Below are 23488 nucleotides of genomic sequence, written 5' to 3'. Positions count from 1 at the left end.
ATCTAAAGTTGTATGTTCTTTGTTTGGAAATCCAGCTCCCAGAGACTGAAGGATTAGTGGAGATGCTCACAATCCAACATAACTTTAGCTTTATAGGAGAGTATCGGCCATCGGGTTGTGACCTTATGTTTGGGAGACATGATCAGACCCACAATGCAGATGAGCTGAAGGCCGATATAAAAGAATCCTGGACTTTATTAACACCTCAGCAGAGATACAGGGTGATGACTTCCATTTCATGCTGCACTGACCGCAGTACAAAGAGCCCTAACCAAGTATTCAATGATCATACCGCGTGTCTATTACATGGACATTCTGGGGATATTTATTTTAAATAGATTTTATATAATATTCTAAATTTTCTGAGTTGCTTACTCTGTATTTTTTATCAGCTAAAGCCATAATCACTGGCTCTGGGTGGTTGGCTTCCCAAAGTTTTTTTTTTTTTTTTTTATAACTTGCTAAGAGGCACCTGTAGCTCCTGACAAAGATCCTCACACAGACACAACCAGGCAGCGATGTTCTGCTTTTTTTTTTTTTGCTTTTTTTTTGTACCGAGGCTATGCCTTTCTATACCACACGGTGGCGCCATCGGCGAACACACCACGGAGTTCATCCTTGCGAGACAAAACAGGATTAAAACATCGCGTCTCATTAGACTTCACCGAGCGTGAGTCGCTGAGTAGCTCTGAACTAATCTCCTCCAGTAGGAGCTCCCACATGGCTGCGGTCAGCGCCGAGCTGTGAGCTGCAGCAGGGAGACAGCGACGCTCAAACTCTCCGGGAGAAAGCAAGCAAGCAAGGAATAGGGAACCTGAGGGTTTATTGTTATTTTTTTATTATTATTTATTTTGTAAACTGCTCCAAGCCCCGTTAGATGACAGACGCGCTCCATCCCACGCTGCTCTCTCGGGAAACTGAAACGCAACAGGATGATGCCGTTTTGAAACTGCTGCCGTCCGGGAATAGTAAAGCGGAGGAGTTGGGGAGCGCTCACCGATGTTATCAGAGCGGTAAAGACAGTGGAAATTACCTTGGGCTGAGAGGACCGAGCAAGGTGTCAGGTAAGTTTCACATGATCTATTCCTGACGCTCCTCTTTTTTTTTTTTTTTTTTTTTTTTTTTTTTTTTTTTTGTAGGTGCCGCCTCCTTGGATGATGGCTTTGGTCATCATCCTAAAACTGTGATACGATCAGGGAAAAAAAAAAACTTTAGAAAATGAATTATATATAATAATAAAAAAAACTTGCCGGTGGTTTCCTGTGAGGCAACTTATAGATTTATGTTACAGGAGATTAGACCTAATGGTCATCAATTCCATCAACTGTCCCCAATGGTAGACTAATAGCGCGGAGAATAAAGGCCACAAATGAGTGGCGATCCTCCTAATCAATTATGCCAGACTGCTCCAAGACAGACAGACTCATTGTGCGAGACTATAGGAAAACGATTAAAAGTGCTAATTTCTTTTCGCGCGCGGCCAAAAAAAAAAAAAAAAGAGAAAAAATACCCCCTCGGAGCAGCTAATAAAATCCAAAAAAGCCTAAATATTGATTCAGCGCAATCAGTTCAAATGAATGGCGGGGGCAGCCCCATTGAGGACGGAGACAAACGCTTCCATGGTTACGTCCAGGATCTCCGCTGTGATTACGGCGCTTTGTGTGGGGCTCTCTCCCTCTCCCACCGAAATAAAACAACTGGCTCACACACGGAGAGCAAGGGGAGGGGACGCGCTCATAAAGACCCCGGCCGACTAATCTATATAGGTTTTACCCGGACTATGAGTAATCTTGGCACGCTTGGAGACGCGCACATGCGCCGCTACTGTTAAATTAGCGCCTATATAGAGCCGTTCTTTTTTTTTGAGTCTAGCCCTTTATATTAAGGCACCACAGATCGCAGCGGTGGTTCCAATTGGGGTTCTCGGTCTTTGAATGATTGAATATGGCCTCCTTATCTCTAATTGATCTGACATGATGTCATCTTGGAGCGTCCCTGGCAAATCTCTATTGTTGCTTCATCTGCGGCGCCTCGGCAGAGTTAAATCCTTTCTCTCTCCGGGGGATTGTGGGAGAGCTGCTTCTGTATCCATTCAGCAGTTACACCTGCCCCTCTTCAGCACCACACTCCACCTTATACTTTTGTTAAATGTATGCTTGTGGAAACGTATGCATTTTTTTCCATTTTTTTTACTGGTTTGTGTTTTTTTTTTTAAATAAAGAGGGCATAAAAGTTGCCATTTTACATCCACAAGGCGTACACACTCTTATTTCCGTCACACGTCTCATTGGATTTGTTTTTGCAGCTCTCCTGCCCTCTAAGATCCTCACTTGCCCAGAGGCTCGGGTCCCTTTGTTTGTCAGTGTTTATGTCATTGCCTGGCAGGGGTCAGCCCCCATTCGCCCGTGTGAGGGTCTGAATGTGATTCACTGGGCGGAAACTATTTTATTGCCTGCCTCGCTCTCCTTCTGTCTCAACCCCCCCATCCTCCTCCTCCTCATGGCTGCACAGTACAAAAGGGGGGCTGAGCCATAAACGGAGCCTGTTCATTATGAGAGGTGCTGAAGTGTTGCACGTCACAGACAGGAGGAGATTGATGTTCAGCGGGGATGCAGGGGAGGAGAGCTCGGTCCTTGGCAGTGGAGGCAACAGGCCGCTGGTCTGCAACAGGTCGCCGCAGAGGATCTGTCTGACGCAGGTGCAGCGTTGTCAGGAGAAGTTGAACAAAGTTGGTCTTTACACCCCACTTGGAAAAGTGTTCCCTACCTCGCGTATTAAGAACACAAAGACGTTTGCGGAGACATTTAAAGCAGGCCGGGTCATGAAACAGAACCCGAAGCTCTGAACATCTCACGGAGCACTGTTCAATCTATCATCCAACACTCGAAAAAGTACGGCACAACCGCAGACCCACAAAGACTTCGTCGTCCACCTATGCTGAAAGACCCATTGTAACTCTGGAGGAGCTGCAGATTCCCAAGGCTGAGGTGGGAAAGCCTATTAGTTGTGCATGTCACAGTCTGGCCTTTATAGAAGAGCGGCAATAAGAAAGTCATTGTTGAAGGAAAGAAATAAGAAGTCCTGTTTGCAGTTTGCTAAAAACCATTTTAAAATCACAAAACTCTATGTGCTGCACAAAATTAGTACCTCGCATGGGCCTGAACACACCGTCCTGGCGGTGCAACATGGTGGTGGCAGCATGATGCAGTGGGGTTGCTTTTCTTTAGCAATGGGAGGGGATGATCTGAATACAAGACAGTGCTAGAAGTAAACTTAAGGCTGGGGCAGAAGGTCACCTTTAAGCACGAGTCTAAACATGCCGTCAAGAGCTGCAACGGTTGCAGATACATGTGAGACCTATCAGGTCTCTCATGCATCTGGGGGGGGGGGGGGGGGGGGGGGGTTTGTCATCTAGATCCATCATAAATGACTCTTTTAAAATATCTTCCTTTGTTTTTTTATTTTTTTATAAGTAACTTTTAACAACCACTTAACATTTCATGCCTATTCACAGGAGATATTATTGGATTTTAGTTGCAGTGGTTTGTAGTGAGCTATATATGTATATATATATATATATATATATATATATATATATATATATATATATAGAGAGAGAGAGAGAGAGAAAGAGAGAGAGAGAGAGAGAGAGAGAGAGAGAGAGAGAGAGAGAGAGAGAGAGAGAGATAGATAGATAGATAGATAGATAGATAGATAGTCGCCCCCCCCTTCCAGGACCTGTCAGTTCTCATAATCATATGTATATATTAGGGCTGGGCAACGATTAAAATATTTAATTTAATTAATCAGTGCGATTAATCGCGATTAATCGCGATTAATCGCATTGTATTTACAAACTCCAAGAATGAATTCAAAAGTAGTGTAAAGAGCACTTTTATTTTAATGTTCTGCTGCCATATGAACAAAAGTGTTGTAACATTTGTAGCACTTATCAGTAACACATATTTAGTGTAAAGCTCAACTTAAACATGTAAAACAAAAATAGCAATAATAATAAATTAAAGCTTATTGCCACTGACAGGGAATTCTCTTTATGGGGAAAAAATCTACCAAAAACAGGCAATTTCTGAGGTAACAGCAGGGAGCAGCATTACCATTTTATGTTCAATACCAAAGTTTAACTTGGCAGTGGTTCCAACTAACTTGTTTCTGTCATATTCCATGCTGGAAGAACTTTAAACTGAAATGCTTGCTAACTCGATATGCTTGCGTTTATTTGACGTTGACACGCGGTTTTTTGTTGTTGCTTTCTCGCGCGCATATAGTGAATGGCAGGGGGAAAACAGGCAAAAATACATGGATACTTTGAAACGAGAAGCGACTTCACCGACAGCGTCGATGCAGACCCCGCTCCGCACAAAACTTGTTCCGGCCGCCAACTCACCGCCTCGCCTCGCCTAAGCTCGCTCGCGGTACCTGCGGGAAACACCGCCTTCCGCATGTCAGCTGTGTTTTTTTCCGGCCAGCACCTTTCTTCTTCTTTGAATCCGAGGCTTGGCTGACAGCGAGGTTATTGGCGCATTATCGCCACCTACTGTTCTGATTCAAACCCCTACACCGCAGCAACAGACCTTCACAAAATAAAAGCATGTGACCAACATGCGTTAACGCGCGTTAAAGAAAATATCGCCGTTAATAGTCTAATGAGTTAACGCGAAATTAACGCGTTAACTTGCCCAGCCCTAGTATATATATACACATCTGCAAGTACACACACACACACACACACACACACACACACACACACACACACACACACACACACACACACACACACACACACACACACGTGCACACATTCTCATCTTGCTATATATAGTGAGGACCATGTGTTGACTCCCATTATTTTCAGACATTTTCAACCCTTCCCATGCCCTAACCCTGACAATAACCCTAAACCTAACCATTACCAGTGCATACCTAACCCTAACCTTAACCTAAATTCAATTCACACCAAAATATCCTCATTTTGGTACAAACGGTCCTCAATTTGATGGTGAAGCCATGCTTAAACAGGAACACACACACACACCCTTGTTGTTTCATCCCCTTCTCTTTAGAGGCTACACCTTTCACTCAGCTGTACATCTCCACAGAAAAATTCAACTTAGCCCGCAACATCTTTGATGGTAAAAATTCTCATGCCCTCCATAGTGGTCCGCTCTAAAGCATTTTGCTGAATGCTGATCATGCATGAGTAGTTGGTTTTATTTAAACAACTGGAACACAGCATGTTTTGTTGTGGTTATTCAATACATTTAAATTTGGGAAACTCAAAAAAAAAACAATCTAAATTCTTGTTGGAAACAGCCTGGGAGATGTGCAGCTCTGAAGAGAACAAGTCTGGCTGATCACAGATTTTGTTCGTTTGGAAAGCCCTCGTGGCCATCTGTCCTCTTACTGTTGCTTCTTCAGTTGTACCACTGCTTGCGCCCATTGTTTTCCTTGCGTTTGAGACAAAAGAAGGATTGAAAAGCAATCAGGAAAAAAAGTACTCCAGGGAAACCCTGTTGGTACAGGTCATTATGCCTCCCACCACCATGTGACCTACGGTGTCTTGGAAAATTATTCACACCTGTTGCACTCTTCATATTTTGTCACATTACAGCCACAGACTCCAGTATATTACAGTTTTCTGTATTATATCACCACAATGTAGTCCTTAATTGTGAAGTGAAAGCAAGAGGATTTGTTTTCTTCTTCTGTTTTTATAAATTAGCAAAAAAAAATCTCTGTAGTGAACGCCGAGGTTCAAAACTCGGGTGAATTTCAGAAGCTTCTGTTACTTGTTCTTTTCACAAACCTGACCTTTATATTTTTACACAAAATGTAAAGGATGTGAAAGAAGGTGACTTGGTCAGATGGGTTTTAACTTTGATCTGAGTTAAAACTAATCATTCTGCTGCCCATTCAGACACTATGTGTGGCAGGAAAGTAAATCTGCACATTACCCCAAACACACCTTTTCCACGTTGAAACATGGGGGTGACAGCACTCGGGTTCTCCTTCGGCTGTCTGATAATATGGCTGTCAGATAAATTGCTTTCTCTAAACTGCCTTTAGGAGTGTGCGTGGGTGCATGCACAGCTGTATGTCCTGTGGCTCTCTGTGTTGCCCTGTGATGAACTGGCAACCCGTGCAGGCTGTACCCTGCCTCGGCCACTGAGCAATGATAAAACGGTATAGTCAATGGATTGGTAATGCAAATATTCACATACACACACATCTGTCAATCTTTTCTTACAATTATTTTTTTCTTTTTAGTAAATTAGTATATACATAAATATTTATCCATATTTAGTAAATTAGCATATACATTTCTAAGAGGCGTGTTTGTCAGATCAAAGAACCTTTTAAAAAACAACAACTTTAAGCCAATATCAAAGATACTTTTCATTACCACCCAGTTCTGCATGAAAAAATATAAAACACAGAGCAATACAATACTAGCAACAACTCACACTGGGTCAAATGCCAAGGAAAACAGATGTGTTTTCAAAAGAGACTTAAAAACCGAAATTGAAGAAGCCTGTCTAATATCTGAAGGGAGGCTATTCCAGAGTTTTGAAGCCACGACTGAAAAAGCCTTACCCCCCCCTGCGCTTCATCCCTGTTTCCAGCACAACCAAAAACAGCTGATCCGTGGAGCTTAGAGCCTGAGAAGGAACATAAGGCTGAAGCAGGTCAGAGAGATATAGGGGTGCAAGTCTATTAGGCCATTTATAGGTCAACAGGAAAATTTTAATATTTTTTTTCCTGTGACTCGCAGGGAGTCAGTGAAGAGAGGATAAAAACCGGTGCAATGTGGTCAAACTTACAAACTCCGGTTAGCAGCCGAGCCACTGCATTCTGGACTGAAGATATGAAAGGGAGACCTGGCTAACCCTGACATAAAGGCATTGCTATAATCAAGACGGGTAGCAATAAAGGCATGGTTTAGTTTCTCCAAGTCAGGTCTGGTTAGTACTGCATTAAGCTTATATATCTGCCTTAACTGAAAAAAAAACAACTTTTTTCTGCTGATTTACAACCGACTGCTTGAGGTAGGGGATAAGAGCGACAAGGTTCAAGACAGAGAGCCAAAAGTACAACTAGGCCTGGACACAATGGCTTATGTTTTTCATTAATCATTAAAACTCAAAAAATTCAAACCTTAATATCATCTAGGCATGTTAAAAGAGGGAGAAAGCAGCAGAAAGAGCTATCAGGACTTGTGGACAGTCAGAACAAAAAGGACCCAATTGCACTTTCACTGTGATTACATAAGAATTGCAGACAGTGTTGTTCTCACAAAAGATCTCTGGAGTTTTAGAAAGACTGCATTGAAAAAATTGGTCATATCTATCTATCTAGATAGATAGATAGATATTCTGCTTTCCACCACATCTGTGCTATGGAGGACTGATGCTGACATAATCGATTGTGAATCATTCACCGCACCTGTGAGGCTGCCTCCATGCATCTCTGCTGTCAGGCTCATCTCAGGCACCCTTTTCCTGCCCTTTTAAAGACAGTCAGACAGTGGTAGATTATGGAACGCAGAATTAATCTGATAATTACATTTAAACAAGTAGATGTCCAGCGATTTTTCGTGCTCGATTTCCTTGTTTTTGTGACTATCATGGTTCTTGATTTTCCGGCCTTGCCGTGCCCTGGTGAGAAATCTCTTGCTTCTGATGTCTAGACCATGACCTTGAATTGGACCACAACAACATGCCTTTCTTTGCCCCAGTATTTGTCTGGCCTGTTCTTGAAAAAAAAAAAATCTTGATTAATCTATTTGTTCTAATTTTTGCCCAATTTCACATCTGCCTTTTCTCTCTAATGTCATGGAAAAATTAGTCCTGTCACAGCTACAAGATTATCTCTCACTGTATGAAATTGCTGAAAAGCTTCAGTCAGGCTTCAGGTCCCATCCCAGCACAGAGTCTGCATTGCTGAAGGTCCATAATGATATCCTCACAGCACTAGATGTAAATAATTCAGCTGTGCTTGTGATGTTAGACCTCACCGCTGCCTTTGATACTGTAGACCATGCAGTTCCTATTTCTCGTCTGGAACTCTATGTCGGCCTGCGTGGTCCAATGATCCAGTGGTTTGCCTCATATCTAAGCAATAGATTGTTTTCTGTTATGATTGATAACTTCACTTCTGAAATAGCTCCTTTGTCCTCTGGTGTCCCACAAGGCTCAATTCTTGGACCAGTTGTGTTTTGCTTCTATTGGTTGCCACTAGAACTTATCATCTCCAAACACAACATCTCCTTTCATTTTTATGCTGATGGCATACAAATCTACTTACTAATGAAACAACAACAATACTCTTTGTATATTGCAAAACTGTCTGGCTGACATCAAGCAGTGGTTGCCTCAAGATTTTCTCCACCTTAATGAAGGGAAAACAGAGTATGTTCTCTTCTATTATAAACAACCTTGTCAGGCCCTAAGCCTTGGTCCCATTTCCCCACCTTTTACTTGAGCCGTGAGAAAATCAGGTGTGATTTTTGACAGCACCCTGAAGCTTGATAAACAGGTTAACTCAGTGGTCAGAGCAGGCTTTTTTCAGTTAAAACGTCTATCAAAAGTCAAACCATTTTTATTCCGGGCTGATCTGGAAAAGCCAATGCTTGCATTTGTTAGTTCAAGGCTGGATGCTCTATTTGCAGGAATCAACCAGTCCATTCTCCATAAACTTCAACTGGTCCAAAATGCAGCTGCTCGGTTCCTCTCAAACACTCCCAAACATGCCCATATTACCCCCATTCTCTCCTCTCTCCACTGGCTTCCAGTTCGCTTTAGGATAGACTTTAAAGTCCTGCTGTTTGCTTTTAAGATCACAAATCGCCTTTCTCCAGCATATTTGTCTGAACTTTTAACTGTTCGGCACCACGTCAGGACTCTGCACTCATCAGAGCTTATAACCCTGCATGTTCCCAGGACTAGGTGCATAAGATGGGGTGATCGTTCGTTTGCTGTTTTTGCTCCTAAGTTGTGGAACGCTTTGCCACCAGAGCTACGATCCATCACTGAGCTAGGAGTCTTTAAATCACAGCTAAAAACACATCTGTTCAGACAGGCCTTTCACTCCTAGCTGTTCAACTGTGGATAACTTTTGTTTATTTTGTGATTTTATTTTCCTATATAGACCTTTAAAATTGTTTTGAATTGTGCTGTTATTCACTTTTTATTCCAAAAAAAGTAAAAAAAAAAACAAAGCAACTGGAATTGTTTTCCGTAGTTGAAGACGTTTCGCTTCCTCTCCAGGAAGCTTTCTCAATTCAAAAGGTCTAGAGTAATGATGAGTACCAAGCTTTATACTACTGCCCAAACAAATGCCTTGTAATGGCTTAGATAAAATGCAAATTCAACCGAAACAGGTCCACCCCCTTAGTAATGGGTGGTTTAGTAAAGTTTTTTACTTTTTTTGGAATGACCATGACCTTGATGACTGGGAATCTTCACCAGCTATTCACTTTTTAGTTTTTATCTGTTTATATCCTGTTATTTTCCTATACATTTTTATATTTTATCTCAGCATCTTTTTGTTTGTATTTTAGCTTGTAAAGCACTTTGTGCACCATATGGCCTGTTGAAAAGTGCTATATAAATAGATGTTGATTGATTGTTCAAACTTCAAACGTCTTCTCTACAGCGAGTAAGCCAGCTCTCTCTGCCTAGTCACTGGCTTGCTTCTGCAGATGATCTCTGATTAATGTCCAGGTCTCTTAAAAATAAACCTTTTAAATGCAACACCGTGGCAGCTTGGAATTGCGTGTTCACTGCCTGCCCAGGTTTGTAGTAGACAAATAGTTTTTGGGGTTAGCAAACATCACTATCAGTAATTTGTAACCCAGTGATTAACAGATATTACGGGTTTTCCAAAAGGAAAGGGTGTCCGCCATCCACTGTAAGAACGATGTGTATGATGTTTCATGTGCTACAGAAATGATCGCGTAGAGGCGAGACAAAAAAAAAAAAGGAGCGGGAAAAAGAAAGAGGCTTTGGATTCTGTTGGAGAGGAGGCCAGTATGCTAAAATGTGGCTGCAACAAAAGAACAGAAGACTGTGAGAAAGTTTGAAACGACCATACACAATGAAGTGGATGTCGTGTGAACAAAAGCATGCTCCTTAAAATTGTGCACTGGTCACTGAATTGTGAATCGAACCAGTTTTCTTGTAGAGATATGCCTACCTTCTGTGTTGAACGGGTCCTTTGAACTCTTTTGAAGAGCAATTAGCATTTCATCCAGACTCCAACCATTTACATGCAATGAAGTAATACTCCTTCCAGTTTTCCTCTTTGGGTCCGGGAGGCTATTGAGGACAAAATCTTGTTTAATCCTCTGGGAGTTATTTTTTTCCCCCTTTTTTGTCACTGTGTCATACAAGCCAATCAGTCGGCCGAAACTGGAAAACACTCAGAATTGCTTTTCCTCAATTGGAACCACTTTCCTTTTCTTTATCCCTTCTTTCCCACTGCTTAGTACCAAAAGAAGAAAATTCTAGTTTTTGGTAAGAGATGTGAGATGCCATTGGCTGAAGTTGAGAGCAGCCGACCAAGGCCATGTGGACAATACGTCAGGGAAGCTCTCGCTCTCTCACAGTTTCTTTTTTCACAGTAAATTGCACACTTGATTGGCAGTCTCTTGCCCCTGAAGGAGAAATGGCTGATTTGAAAAGTGTCATCCGACAATAGTAGGAGGGCTGACCTCATGGTTTTTTTTCTCTCTTTAGAGAACTGCCCATTCAACTGGTTTCTGAGTCCTCCTAGGCTGAATAGCATATTTTGGTTACAATTCATGACTCCATTACTTTTTCAAAGTAAAAAAAAAAAAACCTAATTCCTTTTTGTTAAACAAAGATTTCAGTTTTTCTGTCTCAAAAAAAAAAAAAAAAAAAAAACAACTCCAGAGCTTTCCAAAATAAACCCAGTGACTAAGGCACTTTTGTCAGATTTAAAGATGTATGTTTAGGCTCTACCCGGCTATTAAGTTTCATAATTTCTTCTTCCAAAATTTTTTTCCTGTACACCGAGAACATTTGCCGTTCTAAAAATACCAGAGACAGAGCAACATGTTAAACACAATTATGGACTGGGAAGTTTAGCAGGAGTGGCAGCCGTGGCCGCGCTGGGCTGAGACCAGCCGGTGGGTGGTTTCTGAGGTGGGGCCTGACGCTTATCGGACCGGTGGCATCACTTAATGTAGAAAACTGCAGACCGAGCAAAGGTACTTAATCCGTTGGTTCATTTTCAGTATTTGGTTCGGGGGCAAATCATCAACATGATGCATTCATACATAAGCTGGTCGAATAAAGGAGCTTTTCTTGTTTTGCTTTTATGGACTGGACAGCATAGTGGATTTTTTATATTATATTCTAAATAAATATTTCCCTTTATAGTCTCACAGAGGGAACTTTGTCTCTATGTTTAACCCATCCCTTAGGGAACAGTGTTCTGCCAACACTGAGTGGCACATGGGGAGCAATCTGTGGTCAAGGGTCTTGCTCAGGGACCCAGAGTGATAAACTGAGTTTCGAACTACCAACCTTTGGGGCCTCTCAAAGAAAAAAATGCCCAGCTCCCTAACCACTAGGCCTCCACTCCCACACTTCTGTATTTGTATTTAGTATTTTGAATTGGAAGGTGTTTGCTGTTTCATTTCAGAAACAATGAAGTTGATATGCTTTTTTTTTTTTTTTTTTTTTTTTTTTTGTCAAAGTGATTGCAAATTACCTATTTGACATCCAACCACAAGGCACATCCATTTTCCAATGTATATGACTCTGTAGACTGGCTTTGTGGTTACTATTTATGGTGGCAAGAAAAAAAATTCACATCCCTAATACATTTTGTCTTGCAAATGTAATGAAAACCTTTTTTTTTTCACTACGGAAAACAAGTCCAGTTGTTTTGTTTTTACTTTTTTTGGAATGACCATGACCTGGATGACTGAGAATCTTCAACAGCATAATGAAAACTTATATTATGGACAAGCAAAGAGTACGATAATCATGAAATCCTCTGCAAATAGAAATCAGAAAAGTTGAGCCTGCATTTGCATTCAGCCCCCTGAGTTAACACTGCCACTGCTTTATTTAGCGCTGTGTTTCTTACGAGCTTCGTGCATCTTGAGACAGAAACTTTCCCCATTTTTCTTTATAAAATAACCCAGTTAAATAGCTCAGTGAGATTGATTGGAGAGGGGTTGTGAATACCAGTTTTCAAGTCATGCCACAGATTCTCAGTTGGATTCAGGTTTAGGTTTAGACGCTGAACGGGCCATCCTAACACATGAAAATGCTTTGATTTAAATCATTCCATTGTTGGTTGTATTTTTGGAGTCACTGTTAAGCCAGAAGTCCAACCACTAATGTGGTTGTCTAATATTTGTTGCAGATTCCAGGGTTGCCCTTTATTTAGCTCCGTCCTTCTTCATGCCAATTATCACCAGCTTCTCTGTTCTTGGTGAAAACAATTATCCCCACAGCATGATGCTGCTACCACCTTGTTTTACAGGGGGACATATTGTGCGCAGGTTAATGTGCGGTTATATTTTTTGACCATACATTAGAGTTCTGCATGTAGCCCAAAATGTTTAACTTTGAACTGACAAAGGCACCCTCCTCCACATGTTTGCTGTGTGCCTTACATATTTTGTGAAAACTGCAAACTTTCAACAACGGCAGTCCTCGCTCCACACATTCATAAATACCAGATTTTTGGGCTGCATGCCCGTTGAAAGATTTTCCCCGCTGTGTGGCGCAGCTCTGCAGCTGCTCCAGAGTTACCACGGGTATCTCGGCTGCTCCTCTGATTGATGTTCTCCTTGTCAGGCCTGTAAGTTTAGTTTGCATGGCCATGCCTTGCTACATTTGCGGTTGTGCCAGTTACACACAAGTGGGCCGGATCATATTTACTAATTAAGTAACTACTGAAGCTAATTTATTGTACTACATTTTATGTGGAATCATCAGGAGGGGAGATAACAAATGTAACCCACATATTTCAGGTTTTATTTCCTTTTCCCAACTACGCACTTCTTATGCGTCGCTCCCCAGAAAATACATCGAAAAGTTTGAGGGCTGTGAATATTTTTGCAAACCACTGCACATAATCGTCCTAATACTGTACTTATGCTTTCCGCCTGTCTCTCTTACAGCCTGTCTGTATATGCTGCTGTTTATTTTTGTGTCTTTCCCTGTTAGGGTTAGTTATTTTATCCGGTTGCACGGTCGGTGTGAACTTGTACAGAGAAGAGACACGCAACTGTCCAAAAACCTCTGTTATAGTAGTCAGTTTTAATGACAGAGCCGTTTCGCTTTGTGGGCAGACTGACTCCACTTCACTGAGTCCAGCTGTAAGATTGATGAATGAGATCCCACGGCCGGCCTCCCAGTGTAAGACAGCGAGGAGATCACTTCTGCGTGTACATGGATCTGTGTGTGTGTGTATCTGTGTGTGCCTCGTGTGTGTGTGTGATTGCCAGATGTAACCACATGCTCTTCACCATGGGCGTCTCAGGAACAGGGAAGCCTCAGGGTTGGGACGCCGCATCATGGGAAAGCCCTTGATTAAAAACCCTCTAGACTGTTATTCCACACACCCTTGACCAAAAAGGAAGTAAGAGTATTGCTTTCTACTTTTAAAGTTTGCAATTCTTGGTTTAAAAAAAAAGAAAAAGAAAAAAGTGGTCCTGGTTTAGGGTTACGGGGGCTTGCGTTTTTCATAAAATAGCTGCAGAACAGAAGATGCAGTCGGCTTGGTAAAAAATTCAGACCTTTTTTTTTTTTATCTGGACAAATTGCTCCTTTTAAGTCAGTAATCCCAAACACTTGATGCAGTCAGCACGTGGCATCTGAATCTTGCACTGTCACGCTTACTACCGTTCCCTGACTGCGAAGTCCTCGGCCTGCCGTGAATAATTGAAGCAAAAGATTACAACACATGGGCCACCGTCAGGAGAAACCCTAGAGGTATCAGCGGTAAGCACTGACCCCAGGACCAGCTCTGCAACCAGACACCTTTCAGCAGCTCTGATAGGGATATCCATTAGATCAGTTTTTCTGTGTGTGTGCGCGACGTGTCTGCAAAGGGATCTGATGTGAAAGGTTTCCGTGAACCAGGCTCCTAACACCAGCTTGTTGCTTCAACAGCAGCTGACAGGTGAAAGGGTTAAAGTGCTTCAGACTTCTCAGAGCCTGTTATTTGTTTGAGCTTGCCAAGGAAAAGTGAGGTGAAGCATCAGGGGGTTGCAAAAGTAGCCGTTCGCTTCCAGCTGCTGTAAACGGATTAGATATTGAGAAAAGTCTGAGAAATGCTAATGGTTATGACATATGGTAGAATACATGCTGATCAGATGTAAAGTTATGATCAGGCAAAATGGGTAGTGTTCCTCACTATGTTACAGTAAACCTTGCCTTTAACGTTCATTTCACTTTAACACTTGGCATTGCGATTGCTGAGAATCAAAATGTTAAGATTTAGTATTATCTAGAGAATCACTGGTCAGAGATATTTTGGCCAGTTTCCGATCATCAAGTTTGTGAAAGTGAATTGTAAATTCCAGTTTGAGTCAATTTAAGCTTCTCTTAAAGGACTGTAAGTAGAAACAAAGTGGTTTTTAGAACATACTGGATAACCTGAAAATTGAGTTTTTTTAACAATAAAATGTTCATGGCTATAAAGCAATTATTTCTCGAAAGCAGTCCAAAGTTACAGAGACGTCTCTCTCTCTCTCTCTTTGTGACTGTCTAAATCTAAAACTACAGTGAAACCCTCCAGGAAAGAGGAATTTGTATAAGTAAAGCCCAACTAAAAAGTACTAACGTTTCTTTACAAGACAGATCACAGCTTGACATTTTGATTATTGGCAGTCCGGGTGCCATGGTTTATCTGTACAGGTCTGTGTATCCCTCTATGGATATGCCTTCGCAGACCAACATTGACCCACCATCAAACCAATCATGCTGAACAATATCGCAGGCAGCATAACGTTCACTGCAGCTTCTCCAGACGTCTGTTACATGAGCGCACAGGGTCTACTAGAAGCGGTCAAACCCTCACAAAGTCTATTTCTAATGGTTTGGTCAGAGACATTCGAGCTAGTGGCCCACTGGAGGTCACTTCTAGGGCTTGGGCAGCACTCATCTTGTTACTTCTTGGACAAAGGAGCAGATACCAGTGCTGCTGATGGATCAAGAACCAGTCCAGCTCTACCAGAGTAATGATGTGTTCCCTGGAATCTCCTCGATGACACTTGAGACTGTGCTGGGAGATGCAGCAAACCTCCTGGCAATGGCGTTTATAGATGTGTCACCCTGTCAGAGTTTTTTTGGCTACCAAACAACATTCAAAGATCGCAGAAAGCAATGAAGATATGATTGTCTTCGAGACACCAGCTGTCCTCTGCAGGGACACTGTTTCTGTCTTAATCTGGGACACTAAAGTTAAGCTTAGTTAAGTGCTTAAAGCACTGACTTGGTTGGCGGTGTGAGCCAAACCGGGAGCGACACTGTGAGGTGAGGAAGAGACAGGTGAGGAAGAGACAGGTATTTCTTCAGTGAGGGGTGAAGGGGCTGGAAGCAGGTTCTAGGTCCATGACCAGCCGCGGTGCTACTTGGCGAGCCAAAGAACCTCTGAAGCACCGTATGGGTTGACGGTCTTCAGATGCCCCAGGGCACGGGGATATGTCCTGGCTGCACGTACCATCAGACCATGATAACATGCTTTTTGTTACAGTGCATCTCACTGCAATGATAAAAGAGGAATATATAGTTGTACATTTTAAAGCAATATGATGTATTTCTTTGTAATGTGTTACTCCCAACACCACCAACAAAACATCATTGATGTGATATTAGGGAGTTTGGTGCCGCTCATTTAGACATGAAGCGTTCATCTACTATATTTATCAACTTTTCTCTCTTAATACTGGACAAATTTGTTTTATTTTAAATGTGATAGCAAAGTAACATTTCCGTCGGGCTGACTCCATGTTCTGTCTCTACTCTCTTCCTCTGTCAGCTCTTGCCTACAGGGCAGCCGACCTGAGCCTGACAGCTTCCTCAGTTTTGTGTGCATAAAACTATACAATTTAAGACCATCTTTTACGTCCGTCTGCATCTTTCTATTCTGTCGGGAAATTGTGAAGAGTGAAAGGAGGTTTACAACCACATTAATTATTTCCCTCTTTGAGTGAACTCGGTGGAGCCATGCAATCGTGTTTTTTAAAACCAAAGCCTGTGAGCCTTATTTTCATGTCCGCTACCTGCACTCCACACAAATTACTGTGACAGCGGGGTTTGTTTAGTAGCCATTAGTAGCCATCACCCATGCAAGTGCAACTGCGATGCACAATTTGCTTATTAGTTGAGAAGTCTAAACAATATTTGCATAACAAAATATTGTTGCCCAGTTAACTATTATTTACAGCTGACATTTTTTTTAAACACAATGATGTTCTCTATCTGGGTACAAAACAGGGAATTGCCCATTGATAAACAAATGGTCATAATCTTTTGTATAATCGGTGTACTGTTCAGTCTTTTAGATATTTTACAGCGTTTGCGTTTTGCTTTTTCACTATTCTGTTTGCCTTTCATGAGCAAAAAACACCAGCTATTGTGAAAAGACTGCAATTTTAAAATAAATAAACTGTTTTAAAAAATATGTTCAAGCTTAAGCCCTAACAAGCTAATGTTTTGATTAAGAAGGGGGGAGCTTAGAATGTATGCAAACTTGAGTGAAAATTTATTTCATATTATTTTAAAAGACAATAATATTTTTCCATTTGCCTTCAACTATTTGTTGAGAGTACACGTAGCAGTGTTAAATTGAGAAATACAATATTTTTCTATATATAGTAGGCTAATGATACTTAGTGGATACAGTTTGGGTTCCAGAAAATAAAGTAATGTTGTGGCTCTGGAGGTATAAAGTTTTCCAGCAATCACAAGGTTGGTGGTTTGATCCCTGGCTCCTCAAAGTCTCCTTTGGCAACATATTGAACCCCAAAACGGCCCCAATGTACCACTGGTAGAATAAAATAAGGAGCTGTTTTAATGTGTTTTATAGAGGGTGGGTTGTGTTGTTTAAACTGCATTTAGTCAAAAAAGGTTTTGCAGATCCTGCTATTTACATAGAGGTCAGTTGGCTGAGGACAGGATTAAAGGAGTATGCCAGTAAAGAGATTCTGTCCAGTATCAACAGCATTTTTAGTTGTTGAGATTATTTCTTTGGTCTCTTAGGCCTTGAATATAAACACTAATAGATCATGATACAGCAATCATTCCCTGAAGGTACACCCCCAACTATACCTATAACTACAAACAACAATCACCCTGCCCACAGTCTGAGGACATTTTCCTCTACTTTTGGTAGTACATTTTAACCTCTAGTTACAAAAAAGTTTTATTTTTCTACAAAAAGTGCTTTTTGAAACCAGCTTTGTGGACTCAAACACTTTTTCACTGAATATTTTTCACCAATAGAAAAACTCTATAAAACAGGCATAAGAAGAACAGGCTTGACCATGGTATTAAAAACACAATGTCTTGGTTTGGCAGTAAATCTAGTGAAATACATAGCAAAATGTTGTCTCATTTCAACTGAAGTGGGATTTTATGAGATAGACCGACACAAAGTAGTGTATAAGGGAAGAACACAGGGGAACAGATGTGTTTAGAGCAAGAAAAACAAAGAGAACGTACAATGTTGGGATGAAAAACAGGCAGGACAACAGAGCAACGCAGAACATCAAGTCAACGGGAAAAAAACCTGCACAGAACTAAGAAAACCACTGAGCTTATATACTGTGGGAGGAGATATGTGCAGCCTCTGAGAAGAAAGCAGGGAGACTGAGGAAGGCTAATGAGCAGAACAGCGACACAAAAACAGGGGAAATGTCTGTTGGAGATCAAACAGAACATAATCTAGAATACATGGATGGCAGAAATAAGTAGGAAACTAACCTAAAGGAATGAACTAATTAAGCAGCACCTAAAGAACAAACAATAATGAGCCCAAGGAAATGAACAAAATTAGGCGAGACCTGAAGAATATAATGGACGAAGAAATGCGGAAACACGAACACAAAAGAGGAAACTGAAATACCTTGAGATCGCGACAACATTGTTTACAAAATGTTTCACAAATAAAGTGGTTAAAGTGTGAAAAGTATATTTATTCAGCCCCTTTTTGACTAATATAATCAAGTGCAACCAGTTGCTTTTGGAAGTCAACACAACAAACAGAGTCCACCTGTGTGTACTTCAAATGTAGTATGGATACAGCTGTTCTGTAAGGACAACAGAGGTTACCTGACACACCAGCTAGGTCAGAGAATAAATTTAAAAGAAGTTTAAAGCCGAGTTAGCTAGAAAAAGAATTTCTCAAGTTTTAAGCCTCTTACTTAGTGCTGTTCAATCAGTTATCCACAAATTAAAATAACAGCAAACCTACCAAGGAATACCAATCAACCTAAATTGACCGACAAGGAGACAATTACAGCCGAAACAGCCCAGAGGCCCAGGACAACTCATGAAGAGGCACAGGGAATGCTTGGGTGGGCCAATGTGTTGAGGAGACAGCTATAAATACATTCTGGAAATCTGGAATATATGGCTATATCTGGAAAATGGGCAAAAAGAAAGCCATCATTGAAGCAGAGACATAAGATTTCAAATTTACCACACAACATGCCGGGTGCACAGTAAAGACATGAGTGGAGGTTCTCCGGTCAGATGAGACGAAAATAGAACTTTTTTGCCTGCGAACAAAACACTTTGTGTGGAGGAAAACCAACACTTCACGTCGCCCTGAACACACTATGGTGTTGGCAACATCGTGGTGTGGGGATGCTATTCTTACGTAGGGAGAAGGATGCTTGAAACAGCACTTTGAAATTGTCTTGTTATTGAAAAGTGCTTTATTAATAAGCTTCCCTTGCCTTGAATGCGTTAATAGAAAGGTGAATGGAGCTAAATACAGGGAAATCCTGCAGGAAGCTGTCAGAATGAACAATGACTGAGACTACGGTAGACGAATATGTTCGAGTGATCCAGTCAAGCGCCAGACATAAATCTGATTAAAAAGAAATCTGAAAATAGCTGCTCACAGACACTCTTTCCAGTCTGACTGAGCTTCAGCTATTTTGCAAGTAGGAAAGGTCAGAAATCTACACAAAACGCACACTAGTTCACCCTTTTAAATGAACATTTGAATATAACAAAGTTCTGAAGTTAATCAGATCGGGAGCTTACTGGGTGCTTTTCCTAAGCAAAACAAGGAAAAGCTGCATCTGCTCATTGTGGCGGCACTCAAACTCCATCCATATATTTCTGCTGATGTGAAAATGTGTGTGTGTGTGTGTGTGCGTGTGTGCGTGTGTGCGTCTGTGAACCACTCTACATGAACTATGACTCTCAGTTTTATCAATGTCAGAGGTCTGCGCCAGGCACTCCACGCTGCCTTTAGCTGTGACAGACAGGTCCTTGGGGCCCCCCTGATCCCTGGGGTCAGGGTTGGCAAAACGCAGGGCTTCAGCACAAAAACTGCCCCACCGCTTGTAAAACAAACCTGTGCCATCTATACAGCATCTGCTTTGTATCAAAGCCCTCTGAAGGAAGTTCAGCATCTCAGTCACTGGCTACAAAAAGGATCCCGTCTCTGTTTTGGCGTCGTTTTGTGGGAGGGGAGAGAGTGCCGCATGCTTGCCACCATCCATCAAGGAGATGATCTAAATAATAAAAGGCATTTTATTTTTTCTTTCTGGGGGAGGATTTCTGGTTTTGCCGCAAAACGCTTTCCATGAAAATGCCTCAGAGAGCCAGATCTCTGTTTGAAACGCTAAAAGCGAGAGAGTGCATCTAAAACGCCTCGTTCTCTGCGATAGAACTGCGGCGATGCTTTGGCGTCAAAAGCTCCGACCGGCCAGCTCGTGCGAGGAGGTTTTCGAAGAGCTGAGGTGAAAACAAGAGTTTGTAACATTTCAATCAAGTGCGCGATTAAGAAAGTTTCTCAGTCCCACAAGTGGAACGAGCAGGGCAAATAACAGGATTTACTCGACCCCGGCTCCTTTTTGTCCGGCAACACACTCACCCCTGTTCCCCTCACCCTCCGCCTGTCCCCACTAACCGGGAGTCTAAATCCCTTTTTGATGGATTTTCCAGCAATCTCTTTAGTGCTGCGGCTGGCATGTGTGACACACGTGCACACGCACACACACACGCGCCCTTGACTTTGGCGAAGCACCACAAAACGCTCACGCACATGTAAAACGCTTCTTTCCCTGTCACACACCCGTAACATCTGCGTTATTGAGATACAGCGTTTAATGGTTATACATTATTCTCCTACTGTTGATGCTTTTTTCAAGTAAACGTGCTCTGAAACGGAGGGTAAATTGGATTTGATGCAACAGTAACGGAAAGTCTGAATAATTGCGTATTTTAAGCATTTAATTTTCCTCAAGTATTTTCTGTTTTTGAAGAAGAAAAAAAAAACCCATCTAGCATGACTTCATCAACCCTAGTTGCTGATGTTGATGTTAAACCTTGTAATTAAGAGCAAATACTCTTTAAAAGACCTTCTGTGTCCCTGCTGTTGGTGAAGCTGTGTGGCGTGCGTTATGAATGGGATGGGTAAGACGCGGGAAGGAAGAAAAAGATCGCAGGTCCAGTTTAGCTAGGAGCTGGCTCCACCCCGCCTGTCATGCTGTGATGTTTTGTTGTGTTAACCATGACAACTGCCTCTGAGGCTCCATCCAGCTTTAGGATTATTCTGGCAGAGAGAGCTGAGAAGGAGATGACAGAGGAGAGTAAAGGCACATGAAAGATTAGGAAACCCGACGAGGGAAACTGTACCCGAAAAGGCACAAAGAGGTGACAAAGCGGGAAAAGACAGAAAATGCACGAGGAATACGAAGGAACTCCATAACAAATGCTTCAAACAAATACTACACTTTAGATCGTGACAGTGTGAAACCTAAACAAAGCGGACATCCTTTCCATTGGTTTTCAAAGCAGATAAGCAATTGTAAAAGCACGCTTTTATGGCACAAAGCGCCTTTGGAGACACATCTTGAAAGCTCGACAGGCACTGTATGGCTTATGATGTAGCGTCTGTTACCGCACCATCCGGAAGCCTGCTACCGTCTACGGCCGAAAACAGAAAACAGAATACAGACGGCTTCTTTTCAATGAGAATTAGTCAAGTGGATGAAGAATCCGCAGCCACATAACCGAGGTGAATGTGGGTGGTGTTTGTGAGCACGTCTGTGGGTTTCTGTGAGTGTATCCGGTAAGAAAATGTGTTTTTAGCTCGCTTATTTATCTATTTTTCGTACATCTTGTGTCAATGTGAACCATCGGCTGAAGATCACGAAAAAAAATCTAAATTAAAGATAAAAATGTGCTCTGCTCAAATGTTCCCCCATCCATGTTTACCCGTGATAATTAGCTGTAGGAGCATTGCTTTTCTTTCTGTTTTTGAGCCAAATAAGGAGGGACCATTGATTGAATATGTGGAGAAAGTGAGACTTGCACATTCCCCTGCATGTGTCACTCACTGCAGGTGACTAAGACTGCCCTTTATCATCTTAGAATTATTGAAAAAAATTAAACAAACTGTATCCTTCCAAAATGCTGTGATTCTTATCCATGCATTTGTGTCGTCACGCATTGATTACTGCAATGCCCTTTTCTCTGGGTTACCAAGCAAAGGTTTTTCGAGGTTTGCAGAAGGTCCTAAATGTGGCTGCTCGTGTTTGAACTAAAACTGGGAAATCTGCGCACATCACCCCAGTGTTGTCATCCCCTCATTGGCTGCCCTGTCATGGTTGAGCAGACTTCAAGATCCTGTTGCTCACCTACAAGGCCTTTAATGGATCGGTGCCGTCTTACCTCTCGGACATTTATATGTCCCTCCTCGAGCTCTCAGCCCTGAAGGTACTAGCCTTTCAAAAATCCCTAAAGTGCGAAGAAAAACTGCTGGTGAGCGTGCCTTCTTTTTTTGTCCCCCTTACCTGTGAAATAACCTCCCTCAGGACATCAGGCAGGTTCTGTTGCTGTTTTTAAAGCTAAGTTAGAGACTCACTTGTTTACTCTGTCCTAGTTGTTGTAAATTTTACCTTCTGTTGTTTTATCTGTTTTTTATCTGTACTGTTTATCTCCTTGTAACTTGTACATCATATTGCTTGTAACTGTTCAGCACTTTGTACTAAAGCACTTTATTTTTTTAAATAAAGTTATTCTTATTATTCTTATTTTTATTATTACTATTATTATTATTATTATTATTATTGTTGTTATTGTTCTGATGACAGCTGCTGACATGTGGGAGTACTGATGTTATTGATGCTTATGACAATGCCGGTCAGAACCGGACCAGAAATATTTATTCTTCAGTGTTGTGAATTACTTGCCATTTAGGCTTGTCAAGGAGCACATCTAGATACCCCCAAATGGCACAGATTTCTCAAGTCCCCAGGCTGCAGCTCTCTGACAACTCTCCCCCTGACCTCCTCCTCACGCCGTAAACCATCGTGCAAATTTCCGCCGTATAAACTATATTCCAGCTGAGGGCTTTTCGATAACTTGCTCCGAATGCAGCGTCTTTGCTCTTCCGCAACTTTCAGCCGCGCTCTCTCTCCTGCTTCATGCTTGCTTTTCTTTCCTTTCTCACTATTTTATATGAATTTTGTACAAATCACTCAGACCCTAGTGTGGAGGAAGCCTGAAAGTGGGCTCTGCTGTATAACTAAAACCCACATCTGGACAATTGCTACTAACTGTGGATGATATTGAATCACAGTATCCATTTGTTTGAATGTAAATGTAAAAATGTATAAACGTTTGCAAGCAGCAAATTTAGCATTTTTGTTCTCTATATTTACATATGTTCACTGTTTCTATGTAAAGTCTTTCCCTCATTATTGCCCTCATTATTGCAGGAATGCTCCCTGTCCTCCTGCTAGCTGGGTTGATTCTGGCTCTGTCCGTCCCTGGCACCACGTGCGAATCAGCCACGCTGCGTTTCTTGGGGCAGACGGACTTTGTCGTCAACGAAACCAGCACAGCTGTGGTCCGGCTGGTCGTGGAGAGAGTGGGAGACCCGATCAATGTGACGGCTTTGGTTCTCGTAGGTCTAGTTTATCACCTTTGCTTTGCTGGAATTCTGCCACATTTAGTCGTTGAATTTGAAGGTTTTTCTGCAGCCTTGCATTTCTTTCCCTTCTGTCTCCGTCCTATGAATCACTTTTGCTGCAAATCCGTTGCTCAAGCAAACAATAAGATTATGAAGAAACTGTAGTTGTATGGAATGTTTTGGGGATTTATTTCAACCACACAGAGGAGGTTTAATTTTCAGCTTCCCTTACTCAGCATCTGTGCCACTAAGGCAGCCGTGTAACGCGGATTGATGAAGGGGTCCCTGCATTTCTCAACATCCCTACTTTATTTTCGTAACATGC

General features: G+C 41.9%; 1 protein-coding gene across 1 annotated transcript in view; it reads left to right on the top strand.

Annotated features, from left to right (window-relative positions):
- Window positions 1-682: 682 nt before the first annotated feature.
- adgrv1 (adhesion G protein-coupled receptor V1) overlaps window positions 683-23488 on the top strand; it is a 153952-nt gene continuing 131146 nt past the window's right edge. Inside the window, 2 exon segments of the mRNA XM_036144433.1 lie at window positions 683-1064; window positions 22970-23157. Coding sequence (XP_036000326.1) covers window positions 878-1064; window positions 22970-23157 — 375 coding nt within the window. The 5' untranslated portion in view covers window positions 683-877.

Source organism: Fundulus heteroclitus, chromosome 12 (genome assembly GCF_011125445.2).
Source record: "Fundulus heteroclitus isolate FHET01 chromosome 12, MU-UCD_Fhet_4.1, whole genome shotgun sequence".
NCBI lineage: Eukaryota > Metazoa > Chordata > Actinopteri > Cyprinodontiformes > Fundulidae > Fundulus > Fundulus heteroclitus.
The sequence above is the reverse complement of the archived record's forward strand: the minus strand, read 5'-3'. Positions and strand labels throughout refer to the sequence as shown.